Raw genomic sequence first — 16,517 nt, 5'->3', positions numbered from 1 at the left:
TTTATGCTTGTGCGCCAGACGAGGCAGCAGGGCAAGTGAGGTCACCCAACACAGTGTGTGGCTCGCTCTCCCTGACTTATTTAGGATCCTTAAAGGTCAGGCTGCCCTCAATCCTGCCGCTGAGCGGAGGAGGAGGAGGAGGGAAGGTGAGGAAGGAAGGAGGCCTTGCGCTTCGCTCGGTCCCACGAGCTAGACTCCACACACACACACACACACCCTCACCTCCTCCTGGATAGGTACGCTAAGGCTAGGTACGTATCCACACCCATGCAACCTCCCTCACCTCACTGCATGATGCGCATGAGTCAAAAACAGACGAAAGATTCCTCATGACTTACCTCAGTCATGAATGACTTTACCGGGGAAAACACTATCATAATCCATGACGTAGCGACTACCGACCTCCACGACGTGGACGACGCCTTTGCGATACGAAGTCCGCCCGCCCTCCCTCGCACCCGTCCACCCGCCCGCGACCAGGAGATGGGGACTTTCCCGAACCCCCTACCCTTCCTCAAGTCTCGGACCTCCCTGGCCATCAGACAGGTACTGCTTGAAAATGGGTGAGGGCTCGCACGGATTGGAGGCGGTCCCTACGTGGCAACAATGTGTGTTGCACACGCCCAGCCTCTGAGGAAGGTTGAGGGATGGCTCGTAACACGCCCACTGGGTTTAACATGAGACCCCACTTCAATGCTGTAAGACCCATTTCACTGCTGTACGACACTCACAGTCGTGGGTCGCAGCGATAGTGTGAGGATGAGGCATGAGGACAACCTCATCTTTGTGAGTGAAGTCTCTACTGTCATATTTCTTTCTTGTATCTCCTCCAATGATGTGATTATTATACGAAAGTGCACTTGGGAACTTACCGTGTTTCAGTTCTCTCTGGACTCAAGAATATATATATATATATATATATATATATATATATATATATATATATATATATATACTTAAATTCTAGCGCATCCCAGACAAAGATGCCATCAGTTTAAATGCTCCTGGCGCGAGGGCGTTTAAACTCGACTACCGGTGTAAATGCCGTGGCTCCCCGGGTTTTAAATGACCCAGATTGCGTGTGTTTACCTGTCTCGGGCCGGCCGGCCGGCAGCTCATGTCTCAGAAGGGCGGGCCAAGGTGCTGTTTCTGCCAGAGAGAGAGAGAGAGAGAGAGAGAGAGAGAGAATCACAAAGACAATAAGCACACACTTGGGGCACCTGTTGCACGAAGAGTTATCTCTAAGCAATTAAACATTTAGCGTTGTTTACCCGGCACATGGTCGCCTGTTTGCAGAGTCCCGTGGGGGTGGTATACCCGGGGACCCTCACTTCCCTCCAGCCTACCCCCTCCACCGTCCCCGTTCCCTCCGCCGGGTCCCTCCCTCCCTCACACACAACTCACCAGCCGGAATCATACGACTGGCCGAGTTTACAGTGAGACCCCCGGGCGTCACGTGGGGCTGCCTCAGCGAACACTTCCGTCGGCGACCAATTTCCAAGCCTCGCAGGAGCAAGGGGAGACCCCAGGCGAAGCGCTTGAAACTTTTACTGAGGACTCCTGCCCGGTGGTGCTTCTCCTACGTGAGCGCAGTGCTCGCCAGGCTTGCTGTATAGGACATGACCAAGTCTCTGTTCTCAAGAACATGCAGCTGCGCATGCAGTGAGAGGAGGATGTCCATTTCGTCTTGGAACTATTTTGAACACCTGAAGAAAGTGTTCTCAGACTCTTCGACTTGTGGTTTATGATCTGAAGTCGACGGCCTCCAAGGGCGTCGGGAGGCTGGAAGCCCTTGTGACCACCTAGCAAAGGCGGACCCTTTCACAAAGCATACACACGAGTGGCGAAAATGACAGAGAGAGAGACATGTCAAGGATGCGAGTCACTGATGGAGAGTGTGAGGTACGTAGCACTAGTGTGTGACGCAGGGAGGGAGGTGGTGTAGTGTGAGTGGCTGGAGAGTGAAAAGGGGCAGGACCCCTATCAGTGTGAGGCTGGAGAACCCCCTCCATGCTTCGTTTGAGAGCAATGTTCGTCCTAAACCTTCCTCCAGTCGCAGTCACAATTCACAGGCATCTTTTCGACGCGTATTATACTCGTCTCTGACTCGCTCATCACCTGTACTACGACAAACAGCTTTGACATGACCCGGTAGACTGTTTGCTCTCCCTTGTTATAACCATAGCACCCCCTCTGGTCACGCTGAACAGAGGAACATACACACATGTACACACTCATACATCAACACACTTGCAGGCACACATAACGATAAACAAACACTTATATACGAATAGACAAAATCAAATATCTACAGTGCTACATTTTCGAAATATTCATACGGCAAGTAGTCCAGAAATACATACAAATCGAATGCAAAACACGAACTCGAATGAAGGGATAACGATTACACATTCGTAAGGACAAAGGACATCACCATTGCACTTTATACGTAAGAGCCCACGTCACCAATACGTCACACTACGTCATCGGTGCACTGTCCACACAAGAGCCCTCCTTCCCTCTACCTCTATGACACGCACGCTCCATCTCTCTCTCTCTCTCTCTAACCCTTCACCTCATCCTCTGGACAATCCCTGTCCCATAGTTCCCATCCACCACCCCCTAACCTTCACTTCACACACACACACACACACACACGCACACAAACACACACACTTGGCGCCAAGCTCTGGCCAAGGTCGGTGCCAAGAGACGGCAGATGGGCTAATGTAAACATTCCCTCACTTGTTCTCTGGAGTCCTCACCTCCCGCCGCGCTGCCCGCCCTACAACCCTCCCCAGAGCAGCGGGGGATGTGATGCTAACACACACACACACACACACACATACAGACGCCATACTAACGTGTTCAGGCGTCGCATGTGGTGCCCATGCAACACTAAACCCAAAATTGCTGTGTTTCTGGAGAGAGAAAGAGAGAGAGAGAGAGAGAGAGAGAGAGAGAGAGAGAGAGAGAGAGAGAGAGAGAGAGAGAGAGAGAGGTCGTAAAACTGATGGGTCTGCTGTACTTGAGGTGGTTGGTCCTCCTCCCCTCCCACCCCACTTCTTTTCCCGATCCCTTTAGGGAGGAGAGCGAGGGAGATCACCCTCCCTAGGGAAGACAGGGTGAGTGACGGGTGGAGCGAACGAGTTGACGGGGAAGGGAGAGAGGGAGGGAGGGAGGGAGGGAGGGAGGGAGGGAGGGAGGGGATGGGATGGAAAAGGAAGGAATGGGAAGGGGAGGAGGGTTGGTCATACGAGTGAGGAGAGGGCCGAGGTGGGGAGACAAAAGGGACGAGTTGAGCCCATGTTGTGGGTCCTTCCCACTCTCCCATCCCTAGGACCGTCCCAGCTCGTCCTGGCCCTACCCAGCCCTAGGCCCTAGGCCCCCCCAGTCCGCAGCCTAAGCCCCTAGCCTAGGGCCGGCCCCGACCCGCTCGCTCGGCCCCCCCCCCCCCACCCCCATCTCCATTAAGGACATTAACTTACTTTGGGGTTCATTATATCAACTCGGGCCCCAAGAGGGACCTTCTCAGTCCAATGATAATTAACAGGATTATGTCTTGTGTTGTGACCGTTGCCTGGGGATGGACGAGACGTCAATAAACGGTAGGGGGGGAGGAGGGGGGTGAAGAAGAAGTAGGAAGATAAAGCATCAATAAACAGGAGAAAACGGGAGTATGAAATTAACAGGGGAAGTAAGACTACAAATCATCAACAGACAAAGAACCAAGGAATGTAAACCGTTAACAGGGAGAGAGAGAGAGAGAATGAGAGAGAGAGAGAGAGAGAGAGAGAGAGAGAGAGAGAGAGAGAGAGAGAGAGAGAGAGAGAGAGAGAGAGAGAAACTTAATGTACATCAACATAGTGATAACGTAAGAATATAAATCACCAACAGAGAGATAACGGAAGAATACAGATTAACAACAGAGAGATAACGGAAGAATATAAATTACCAACAGAGAGATAACGTAAGAATATAAACTACCAACAGAGAGATAACGGAAGAATATAAATTAATAACAGAAAGATAACGGAAGAATATTTATCAACATAGAAAGTGGGTATGTAAATAATCGATTAACAGAATTAAGGTTAGGAAGGGAGAATAAATCTATACGAGACAAAATTGAGAGAATAAATCTATACAAGTAGACAAAACTGAGAGATTTATATCTACACAGGTAGACAAAACAGAAAATAAATCTATACAAGTTGACAACACTGAGAGAATACATCTATACAAGTAGACAAAACTGAGAGAATAAATCTATAGAAGTAGAAAACATTGACGGAATAAATCTATAAAAGGAGACAAAATTGAGAGAACAAATCTATAGAGACAAAATTGGGTGGTTCGGATCGACGTGAGCTGCTGGTTCCATATGTAAAGTCCCTCTCCCTTGACCCTACGTTGACCCCTGCCTCATACACCTTCCCCCTCACACCCATCCTCATAACCCACCCCTAGCACTAAACCCACCCACCTCCCCCACCATCCCATCCTCATAACCCACCCCTAGCACTAAACCCACCCACCTCCCCCACCATCCCATCCTCATAACCCACCCCTAGCACTAAACCCACATCCCTCCCCCACCATCCCATCCTAATAACCCACCCCTTGCACTAAACCCACCCACCTCCCCCACCATCCCACCCTCATCGCCAGCCCACGCCACACGTCCCCTCCCTCACACCTGGCAAGGACGGGCGCCAGGTGCTGTGGACAGTGAGAAGTCCAGACTCTCATATAAGCAGCGTCCGCTGCGAGGCTTCGACAGGGAAGAGGGACGACACCTTATTCACTCACAGGTGACGACGCCCGCCTTGTCTGACGGGTCGACCAGGAACCACCTCACGCTAGATGAGATTGGGAGGCTCTCTCTCTCTCTCTCTCTCTCTCTCTCTCTCTCTCTCTCTCTCTCTCTCTCTCTCTCTCTCTCTCGGTCCCTTGGACTGGACAGTGCAGTCGCGTTGAGCTACATACGCGCGTCAGTCAGCCCAGCCCCTCTCCCCATCCCCCCATTGCATTCTGGACGAAGAATGTATTTCGTGTGATATCTTCGGCCGAGTAAAAAATATCCTCGCATAAGAATTTTTTTCCTCATCCCTTTCCCTGCTGCTGAATGTCGCGCAGCCTTGAAGCCGCAGGGCTCCCGCGGATAGGAAGGGCGGTGGAGGGGTGTGTGTGTGTGTGTGTCTTGGAGTTAATTTATGTACATATGAACAGAATACGACCAACGCGTTATCGCAAACAGGTGGCTGATGTCATTAGGATAACAGATACATATATAACTGCGATCATTAAAATAACAATACAGTATCTTTGATAAGCGCGCAGTGCGTATGACGACGCAAGTATTGTGCGTATAAGAAAAGTACACACGTTATATGACAAGACCAAGACACTGGGTGTTGTTAAGCACGCATACATCTGGTGACAGAAGGCATGTACACAAGTGGTGTCACAGGTCATGTAAACAACTGGTGTCAGACGGCATGTATACAGATGGTGTCAGACGGCATGTATACGGATGGTGTCAGACGGCATGTATACAGATGGTGTCAGAAGGCATGCACACAGCTGGCGTCATAAGGCATATACACATGTAATAGAGCCAGACTGGTACTACGTCCACACCATGGGAGCAACAGGGTACCTGCAGGCGTCCTTGGGGCGAACAAGGACCTGGCGAACACCTAGCGACCTGCTGGCGAACGCGACTCCCCCCCGCGCGTCTGTAGAAAAATCCCATATGGATTTGTAGGGAAAGTCAAGGGTTATATTTATACGAATGAAGTGAGGAGGGGGAGGGAGGGGGTCTAGTCGTGGCCTGGGTTCGACAAGCGGGCTTGTGTTGTGCGATTCGAGTGTGGAGGACAAGTGCCTCGTTTTGTGTATGAGAGGGGCCCAGGTGGGTGGGGGGGGGGCCTTGTTTGTCTCAAGAGGCAAGCGCATTATTCCTGTGAAAGGGCAGGCATTTACTGAGCAGGGAGGGAGGGAGTCATTAGATATTGAATAGCGCTCGTTTCTCACGGGCAGCTGGCACCCGGACGGCATAACCGCCCTCCTGACAACGAGTCATGGGGTGTGTGGTGTGTGTATGTGTGTGAGAGTTCAACTCCCTCTGGCATACCTGTGCCTCCCTGGATCGTCTACAGAGGTTCTTGATCCTGCACACTACCTTTATGATGGTGTAGGAAGGTGCTCTTGTCTACTCGCCTTTGTATATATGTTCCGTCCAACGCCATTAAGCTATGTAAATGGGCATTAACTCCTAGACGATGGTTCCCTGTTACAAGTAATGTTTTTTAATGGAGTAGCTACCATTTTCATATTAGGTCCAAATGCTCTTCATGTATATTGTACACGGTGTCTTTATATCCTGTAAAACGCCCTTATACTATGTATAGTGGTTTTCGTATAGTGGCCCCAGTAATGTATAAGTGCCTTTGCGTCGAGTTGACACTCGCTGTTCTACTTACGACACTTACAAGTACTTAATATAAGGCTCATATACTTCGCCACTACGATGTATAGCACACCACTACGTTGCGCACTATGCCACTACACTACGCACCAAGGCAGTATGCTGTGTTGCCTCTGTATCAACGTACATAACACGGTGCCTAAATTGGATTACTGAGAGCCACGGTGTGCTCTGATGCAGTGCCTGTATTGCCGATGTGCGCAGCGCTACGAGAGAGAGAGAGAGAGAGAGAGAGAGAGAGAGAGAGAGAGAGAGAGAGAGAGAGAGAGAGAGAGAGAGAGAGAGAGAGAGAGAACAAAGTGGTGACACTTACCTTCCACGAAGGAGACTCCTTGGTAGGCTGTGGGAGATGAGGCATTTCTCTTTTAGACACATTCTGATCACCTTAAGACATGTCTAGGATTATCATCTTACCTCATTTATTTACCTCACTATTGACCAGTAACTCTGTCACTATTGGATGAGCATATGCAGTGGGTCAGTATACGTGATATGGTTAACATATGTTGAGGTGGTCAAGAGAAGAGGTTTTGAGCTAGCTATTCAGCAGGTGAAACATAGTTGTGTGGCCATGAAGCTGGTGAAACATGGTTGTGTGGCCATGATGCAGGTGAAACATGGTTGTGTGGCCATGATGCAGGTGAAACGTGGTGGTGAAGACAATGATGCAGGTGAAACATGGTGGCGTAGCTATGAGACATGTGTAATATACTGGCGTGTGCAATGAAACAGGTATAGACATTGATACAGGTGAAACACAGTAGTGTCGGCAATGATACAGTTGAAACATGATGGTGTAGCCAATGATACAGCTGAAACATGGTGATGTAGCCTGTCTATTCTATCTATTACACAACTATAGAGAAACGGTAAGTATGTCAGGTTGACACTGGCAATTCAGCATGATACGAAATTTTAAGTCAATTACGATGATTCATTTTCTCCTCAACGTATTAGCAAAAGCGGCGTCTTGCATGGTAATATCTTGTCCCCTCTTCCATTTCCCCTCCACATTTTTTGTGATAAAGTCGACCTGTAGCAAGCAGGAGGAGGTCGAGTGGATGGATGTAAATACCTGACCAGTTCTAAGTCATTACACACACACGAGGTCGAAAACGGCAGGAGTTGAAGGCAATTGAGGTTATGGCTTTCAGAAGGTGAGGAGGGATGATGAGCCAGGATGATGAGCCAGGATGATGAGCCAGGATGATCATCATCGTCTGAGTCACCAAGATCACGAGGGAGGGAGGAAGCTACAGAGGAGTGATACCTCGCTGAATGGTCAGATGACGAAAGACTTCGGTTCTCTATAATTACCTTATGGGGGGTCATTAGCACAAAGAACGGATCACTAGGCAGACAAAGTCACAGAGTGCTTCAATGGGTGAACCAAATGACGAGTATTGATGGTCCGCGTGTCGTACAGACTGGTTACGTGGTCATATGAGTGTCATAGTTCACACTTGAGGTCAAGGCACGGGTTTACGAACGCGAATCCTGACACGACAGCAGAGATTAGTACCCCCTTACGATTTTGTGAATCTGAGCCACGAGAAGCGATGGACAGCTGGAGACCTCGAGGTAAAAAAAATCATACGAAATGTGACGCCATATTAGAATTCATACGGTGGGGGGACACGACATCACACAGGGAAGATGCCATACATGGACGGGGTTCTCCTCACCTTACGACACCCTACCCCCGTCTCCAGGGGAGGGCTGGGAGGAGGATTACAAAAGAGGCAGTGGCCTGGGAACCGCAAAGGAAGGAAAAGGAGAGGACGACCCCTGGTGCAACATGGGTTCGTGGCGTGATAACAGAGGCAGGGGAGCTGGACAGAGGGGACGAAGGAAGCAGAAACCAGCAGAGGATGTTGGAAATACATGGCGCATGTTGGTGATGCTGGTGATATATGTATGTATGTGTGTATATATATATATATATATATATATATATATATATATATATATATATATATATATATATATATATATATATTGTGTGAGTCTATTTTACGATTATATTTCTACTCTCTTCAATGTCTTCAGAATCTTGGGCATTAGGGACGCTACAGTGAGACGTATTATGTGACTAACTCAGACGAGAAAATAGAAGGTTTTTCTCACTTTTTCCCTAAGTTTGTGTATCATTTCTATATCTTTCTTATCATCCATCCAAAATAAATCATAAATGAATTAACATGGCTTTCTCTTGTATCGTCCTTACTCTGCTTTCATCAGAAAAAAAAATTTCCCTCTACATTCAAACAAAAAAAATCTTTTGACTTCAGAATCGTCGTCTGACAATCGTGTCTTATCATCGGCTTTCTCTAACTTCAAAGATCACTTGTAGCATTTGTGCTCTCTCTGTCAAAATTTGGAGCCAAACGATTCATGAATTTGAATTTCACCGGTGTCAGGAAAGTCTACGAGACAAAAGGTGTACGTCAAATAAGTACCACGTCTCTAGGAGACGAAAGAGAGATGATTCATATGATGGGGAGAGAGATAGAGATATATATATATATGGAGGAGGAATTGATCCAAGGTTTTGTATGTGGTGAGACTCGTGGAGGACCCAGGACCTACCTGTGGGAGGCGCGGGCGATGGAGTTGTTGCGGGAGTTTGCTCGGTGGTGCGATATGGGCTCCAGGTGCTCCAGGAGGCTGCTGGCTGCCCTCCGCCGACCGAACCCGCCCCCGTTCCCGCCCCCGGACTTGACGCTCCGGAAGCTCATGCCGCCCTCGGAGCGTCCAGGGTGGGCGGGGGGACGACCTACGTGTAGTCGCAGGAGGTCAGGTCATGCACTGGGATGATGGCCACGTGACCCTGACTCTCACAACACAAGGTGGGCACGCCTCTCATTTTGAGACCCTGTTTTCTACACACTTGTCTCTCTAGCTGTCTCTCTATCTCTCTCTTGGTCTCTATGTCTCTCAATCTTGTCTATCACCACACTTTTTTCTCGAGCTTTTCAAAACACTGTCTCACGCATGTCTCTTGTGAGAGAGATGGCTCAGAGATCATTAGGCCATATCCTGGACGCACATATGTATCAAAACCTTAGTCCGCGGGAGGGTACCAAACGCTGCTTTATGCTGGAAAAAAAATTGAGAGGAACACTTCAGTTACCGAAGCGGGCGTACAGATATACGCCGTGCGCTCGTACCAAACAGTGGCGGTGGGGCGACATTAACTAGGTCGTGAACTCATTATCAATCATTTTGTCTCGTTAAATCAACTGCGTTTGAAATTCATCCGTCTAATCTCTCTCCTTCGTCTCTCCCACCCCGTCTAACTTCTACATGCTAGCGCATCGACTCGTCTTTCTCCTTTTTTTTTCTATCTAGCTACAGCCACGCCAGGCCTGTTCGTAGTCTGTCCACAGTGAGATCCAAGGAAGCTGCCGAGACTGGAGACCGCTGACGACCTCTCTCTCTCTCCCTCTCTGAAAAAGACAAATAAGGAAAACCGTGTTAGTGTTAAGATAAGGACGGAAGGATCTTCTGACACAGAAATGCTTGGTGAAAATAAGACACAATGTGAGGGTGGAGATCCACACCCACACACACACACACACACACACACACACACACACCCACCCACCCACACACACACACACACACACACCACATGTAAATATTCTTTCATTTTCAAAAAGTATAATATACTCGTTTACCTTTGCCGTTTAAACGCAGTAAACTAGGGAGTAAGGAGACAACCAACAACAAACATATATTCTCATAAGTGGCGAAAGATACTTTGAGAACTGATAGTCCTTTTCGACTCAGCTTTCGTCCCAACCCGACGAAGAGATGAGGTGAACGAGGTGGTAAAGAAAAATAAAAGGACAGCTTACATTTGGAATCCTTCACCCAGACTCAAGTCTTAAGGGCACGGAGGCCCACTTTAACCCCCACAGGAGGACGAAACTCCGTACACGAGCGTCTTGGAACCAGTTGTGGGAGCTCGCATTAGGAAACCCCCATTACTATTTAGCACTGACGGAGCAAAAGGATATACAGATTAAAGAGGAGATTTGAAAGACATCGTAGAATGATGCTGCAATAGCGGCCGCTGGAGTGTAAAGGTTGAGGAAGGCGGGGGACATATTTAACGTTCGGGTGAATAAGAAGATGTACTCAGGCACTGACGGCGACTGTGTCCTTAATCTCTTGAGAAGGTGAGGTGTAGTAGACCCTACAGGCTTTCTGGCAGTTCTTGTCACATCTGTCACGAGGGCTCAATTCTTCTGGAGTCGAGGACGGTGCGGATGTGTGTGCGCGTGGAGGTTGGGTACAGGTTCTCCTTGTCTCGAAGTAACAGCGCCCTTCAGGTCCTCCTTGTCTCGAACCAAGAGCACGTTTCAGGTCCTCTTTGTCTCCAAGCAACAGCGCGCTTCAGGTCCTCCTTGTCTCGAAGTAACAGCGCCCTTCAGGTCCTCCTTGTCTCGAACCAAGAGCACGCTTCAGGTCCTCTTTGTCTCCATGCAACAGCGCGATTCGGGTCCTCCTTGTCTCGAAGTAACATCGCACTTCAGGTACTCCTTGTCTCGAAGCAACAGCTCGCTTCGGGTCCTCCTTGTCTCAAAGCAACAGCGCGCTTCGGGTCCTCTGTCTCGAGGCAACAGCGCGCTTCAGGTCCTCCATGTCTCGAAGCGACAGCGCCGGGATATCCTCACAGACACGGAGGTGACAGCTTTTAAAGATTGAATATAAGATTTTGATGTTTTCCTTTTTTTACACCGCCGGGAACAGGTAAAGTTAGCTGCCTCGGAAGTTAGGACGGTGGAGCGTTCCTCACCCGCGGCATCCTTTGGCGCTTTCGCTCTTCGTATTACTGATGCCGTGTGAGATGAGAGTGGCAATAAGTAACAAGTGGCAATAAGTAATAAGAGTAATAAGTGACTGGAGATGCACGCAGCCATTACACAAACAGGCGCTTGGGGGATCGCAGGTAAAGATGCAACGGCTGTCTTGTGTTGCGGTGTTGTAAAAGGAAAAAAAAAAAGGTGTTGCATAACTCGGGTGTTACATACAAAACAACTCTCTGGAGAGCACCATTATTCACCCGAGAGGAGAGCACCGGAGACACAAATGACGTGGTCGATAAAGGTGTTCCGTCACACAGTTTCTATATCCGGAGAAAGACAACAGACTAGCATCACTGCCGGTAATTCTGTGACGTCTGGAGATCAGAGAAAGCACTCTAAAGGTATGAGATGCGACAAGGGAAAGGTGTTTGAAAAGACTCGCTCAGGCAAGCGTTCGACTGTAACGGCGCTGTGTCGCGTTCGTCCGATACATCAAATCCTGTCGTATCTGTCGGCTTGGGCTGGTTCTTCTTCCAAGTACATTACGTATGATCGATTCGCGCCGGTAAGAAACGTCATGCGCTTGATGAACTGAAGTCTCTCGAGCGATCGTACGAACGCCGATCCTCCGCACGGGCAGCCGTGGCCCTCCCGAAGCGAGCAGGTGTACCTGATCTCCCCCAGGGGGCCGTGGGTCAGACGAGAGTCATGGGTGACCTGCGTGAACCATCTGGTAATGCCTTCAAGCATGAGTCACACGAGCTGCGCGTGTACCACCACCAGGGTAAGAGGCATCTGGCTGGAGGGGAATGAAGGCGACAGATGTATATACACAGCCGATACCGACGCATTACACTGAAGAGCATCGATTCGAAACTGCAAGACCTGCGTGCGGTACAGACAGAGGCGCCTACCACAGTATGACGAGGGGGCGGCTGAGGGCCTGAGGCTGTGAAGGACACGTAAATACGACACAGGGTAATATGAAGACCCCCTTCCTCCCCAGCGTTACTGGCAAGGGATGGCACACAGTGGGATGGAGCGACTCTCCTACACCACCGCTACGGGCATAGGCTTAAGAGAGTACCTGACTTCGACAAGGCATCCCCGAGTCTGTGTTTACTCACGAGAAATCAACAACTGGCCGGATCGAACCGTTGCTCTCCGCGTCCCTCCCGGACTGTCGTCTTGAGTTTAGCCAGGAGGGAGGGAGGGAGCTCGCAAGGGAGGAGGGAGACACACACATCTTCAGAAATGATTCGGGTCAGTGCATCAGGGGACATTCTGGGCTGACTCTGGAGGGACGATATGCTGCGTTGTCGTTGGAGGTTATGGTCCCGATGTGTTGCGTGTCCTGCGACGGAGAGTGGGCGGTTATAAGATGCGTTTTAGCCGTCTAACTTCGCTCTTGTGTGGAACGGGATTGCGTCATCGTTCCACACACACAGCGAATACCTCATGGCAATATTGTCATGAGGTGAGCATATACATCTCAATGACCTCATTCATAAACACAGGGTTGGATCCTAACCTCTTTGTTCCCACTGGAGCATTAGACTCCACGCTTCCCTCAACTATGACTCGTTTGAAAACACTAATATATTTTCTCATCACTGGATTATCCCTGAGAGAATTCACACAGAGAACACGAATGGGAAGCCATCACCGACTCCCTCATTTCCAGCAAGTGAGTCTTCACCGATTGCGATTATTTTATATTTCCTGAGGATGAAGGATTTGCGCGTTTGATCGCTGGTTCGTTTGGAAGACTCCCCAGGGGTTTGGTGGAAGGCGGCAAACTGTCGCAGCTCTATGCCCAGGCGTAGGTCGCCATGCTTGGCCCGGCTAGGAGAGAGATGTGGACGATTATGAGGAATGTCTGGCCCTTTCTTTAGAGGTTAGGAATGAAAGGAAATTCCGATCTCTCTGACCCTTAGGGGAAGAGGGATGACACACTAACAGAGGAAGCGTTTAAGAAGGTCCCCCGCCAACTCCTGACTGTGACCTCAGGTCAGTGAACGGGTCACGGGTGGGGGGAAGTAAGTTTCCTGCCTTCACTTGGGTCACGGGTGAAAGAAGTAAAGTTTCCTGCCTTCACTTGTCATTCACTCTTCATTCACTGGTGGGTGTGAGTCACTGATACCTGTCCAGCTTGATGAATGACTTAACTGAATGAAAATGAGAGATAGCCCCTCCCTTTGCATACCTATATCTATATCTACTATATCTATCTACCTATCTATCTTTCTATCAGTCGGATCCTCTTTTCCCTGCGTAATACTACAATTCTATGGAATCTATATTCTTTGCTTTTACCTTTTCTTCTGTTCTATATTCTGCTCCCCCTTCAATCTATCCTCTTCCAGCCAGCCCACTCCTTGCCTTTTCTGAGCACCTGTCCACTAACGTCAAACCACCTTACGACGCCCACCATCGCTTCACCTTACGACACCCACCGTCATGCCATTTTACGACACCTTCACGTCACCTCACGACAGACGCCCACACACACTTCCACACACACGCCCACGTCACCATCAAGTACCTTAGTAACATCAAATCTCTTCTTATCTCATTCCAGAGGAGAAAGAGAGAGAGACACACACAAGGCTGGCCACACTTTATCTTCTTGCATGATGACGTTATTCAGCGCCGGAGTCGGAGGCTAAATTATCCAATTGTAAAGAATCATGAGAGTACGTGATTCGGCCCGGCAACCTGCGCCAGGCGTGTCCCGCTTACCAACGCTCCCCGCCACACCTGAGGATAAGACCCTCACTGTTGTCCTCCTTCCACTCCTCCTTGATTTAGCTGGCTGCAATTTCCCGTGTCTATTCCTTTTGTCGGCTCGACTATGATAGACGTCTGACGAGTCAGCTCCTCAGTGGTGTCCGCTGGTCGACGACTTGTCTCCTCAGAGACGTCCGCTGGTCGACGACTTATCTCCTCAGAGACGTCCGCTGGTCGACGACTTATCTCCTCCGAGGCGTCGGTCAACCAGCTCCTCAGAGACGCCCAATGGTCGACGCTTTTCGACTTATCTCAGAGACGTCGGTCGGCTGGCTACTACAACTCTCCCTCCTCCGGTACGACGGCGTCGTAACACAGGACCAGGTGTGCGACAGCATCGTCAGTGTTGTGGACGGTGAGTGGGGCGGGAAATGCCGGACACGTAGTCCATATAATATACCCTCAGTGACCACCATGGCCGGCCAGTGGACTCGCTTCACAGCCAGGATAGTCAAGAGTCGAACTTTCATGTCCGTTGCTGGGTTGTTGATGTGGTGGTGGTGGTGGTGAGATGTGGCTGGTGGCGGGATGTGGCTGGCGGTGGGCCGTGGTTGGATGGGGGAGGGCGTGGCTGGCTGGGGGGGAAGTGGCTGGTGATGTACTGGAGGAGGAGGGGACACGGAGGGGCGTATGATGTTTGGATGGGACACGTCGTTTGGTGATTGGTGAGACATGGATCCTGAGGGCCCTATGGTGCTGCACCAGGTCACTGCAGGCTCGTGACCTAATATGACGCAACAGGTCAGTGAAAGTCGTGACCTCTAGTGGTGCAGAGGGAGGAACAAGATATTTTTGAACGACTGTTAGGTCGTGGGTCACATTTATCGGGAAGTGAACATGGGAAATTCTCTCTCTCTCTCTCTCTCTCTCTCTCTCTCTCTCTCTCTCTCTCTCTCTCTCTCTATCTATCTATCTATCTATCCCTCTCCCTCTCTATCTATCTATCTATCTATCTATCCCTCTCTCTCTCTCTCTCTCTCTCTCTCTCTCTCTCTCTCTCTCTCTCTCTCTTCTTCTTCTTCTTCTTCTTCTTTGGTTCAGCCCGCCTCTTCATCGCATATAATACACGCCATACCAGTGCTGAAACTCGCGAGAAGCAGACACCAAAGTCATCCCTTACGGAGCGTCTTGTTCGTAATCAAAGTTTATAAACTGTTCTCCGCACTTTGCCGGGGGTTCATGGCGTCTACGCCGTGCCGGTACCTCTTGCAAAACAACCTCTTGAAAATTTGCCTTCAGGAAGCAGATCCAACGCGCTCTTGCGTCACTGTTTTATACATGGTCCGGATTACCTGCATCGGTGCTGAGGATCGTATCCTTGCACTCCATTGCAATCCAACACTCAACATGAGGCAGACTAGATAAGACGAGGATACATATTGTGGGAAGTATCATCCAAGTAGGGCCCCCAGTGTCTCCGGCTCAGGTGTGCAGCAAGAGCACCAACACCAATGGTGAAAGATATGGAACGAAGGATCACAAGTGTCTGGAAGGCTGTGGAGATGATGATCAAGCCGTCGGTGCCTCGCTGATGTGATGCTCTGGAGGCACAAATAGGAAACCACCTCGTGTCTCTTGCATCTGCACGTGTTTTAAGAGACGTCTCATGAATATATTTCCCCCGTGCCTTATTATGATGTGAGATACGACCGTGGCTCCAAACAGATGCTTCTTATTTCTCTGGGAGAAGCCCAACTGCGGCGAAGGTTTCACAAAGGAGGAGGAGAGAAAAACCACACACACACACTCACACTCACACACACACGCACACAGACATCGGAATTCGACAAAGGGAACACTGGTATTTGCACAGCTTTGTGATGAAGCGGCAGCAAGCATAAGCCTTCTATGGGAGATGTGTGGGAGACTGGAAGGGTCACAGGACGTCAGTGTGAGGGTAATGAGGCTCGTGAGGTGAAGGGGAGAAGGTTTAGGCAAGTGATAAGAAGTTCTAAGAGTGTTTGTGGGGTGTTTTGATCCGGCAACCACTGCGGCAGTGTGGATCGCAAGGGATTCAGACCAATGTTTAAGACGAACTATGGTGCAAAATGGACTATGTATTATACAGAGAAGCACTGTATGGTGACAATCCCCTCTCATCCCAACCCTAACACGTGCACTGAGGAAGAGTGACAGCTCTCACCGTCTCCAGTACGGCGTATGATGAAGGACAGTCACGCCTTTCAATGTCACCAGCTTCGCGTATACTGAGAAACCGAGGGTGTTACTTCTCATCCCATCACCAGTATGACGTATATTGAGGGGGTGGTGTATGGCCTGCAGGACCATCCGGGATCTAGTCACTGGCCCATCAAGGGTAAAAACCAACAGAACCACAATCAAGGTTCAGGTCATCAGGCCACACGAGTACCTATCATCATTTCATCAGGGGACATGAATTATCGTCCCATTCAGGTACC

At 49.6% G+C, this 16,517-nt stretch overlaps 1 protein-coding gene across 22 annotated transcripts in view; it reads right to left on the bottom strand.

The window, feature by feature from the left end:
- The window catches only part of Ih (hyperpolarization activated cyclic nucleotide gated potassium channel Ih), a 543,812-nt gene extending 533,894 nt beyond the window's left edge, over positions 1 to 9,918 (bottom strand). For 21 of the 22 annotated variants that reach the window (XM_071692384.1, XM_071692376.1, XM_071692377.1 and 18 more), the window contains exons 1-2: positions 9,083 to 9,918; positions 6,807 to 6,833 (exon numbers count right to left, since the gene is read on the bottom strand). In XM_071692384.1, coding sequence (XP_071548485.1) covers positions 6,807 to 6,833; positions 9,083 to 9,231 — 176 coding nt within the window. In that variant the 5' untranslated portion in view covers positions 9,232 to 9,918. The remainder of the gene's footprint in view (positions 1 to 6,806; positions 6,834 to 9,082) is intronic. The other variant, XM_071692379.1, reaches the window with a different exon arrangement.
- Positions 9,919 to 16,517: the final 6,599 nt, after the last annotated feature.

The sequence above is a fragment of the Panulirus ornatus genome, chromosome 53 (genome assembly GCF_036320965.1).
Source record: "Panulirus ornatus isolate Po-2019 chromosome 53, ASM3632096v1, whole genome shotgun sequence".
Classification (NCBI taxonomy): Eukaryota; Metazoa; Arthropoda; class Malacostraca; order Decapoda; family Palinuridae; genus Panulirus; species Panulirus ornatus.
Note: the sequence above shows the minus strand (reverse complement) of the source record. Positions and strands in the feature narration are given on the sequence as shown.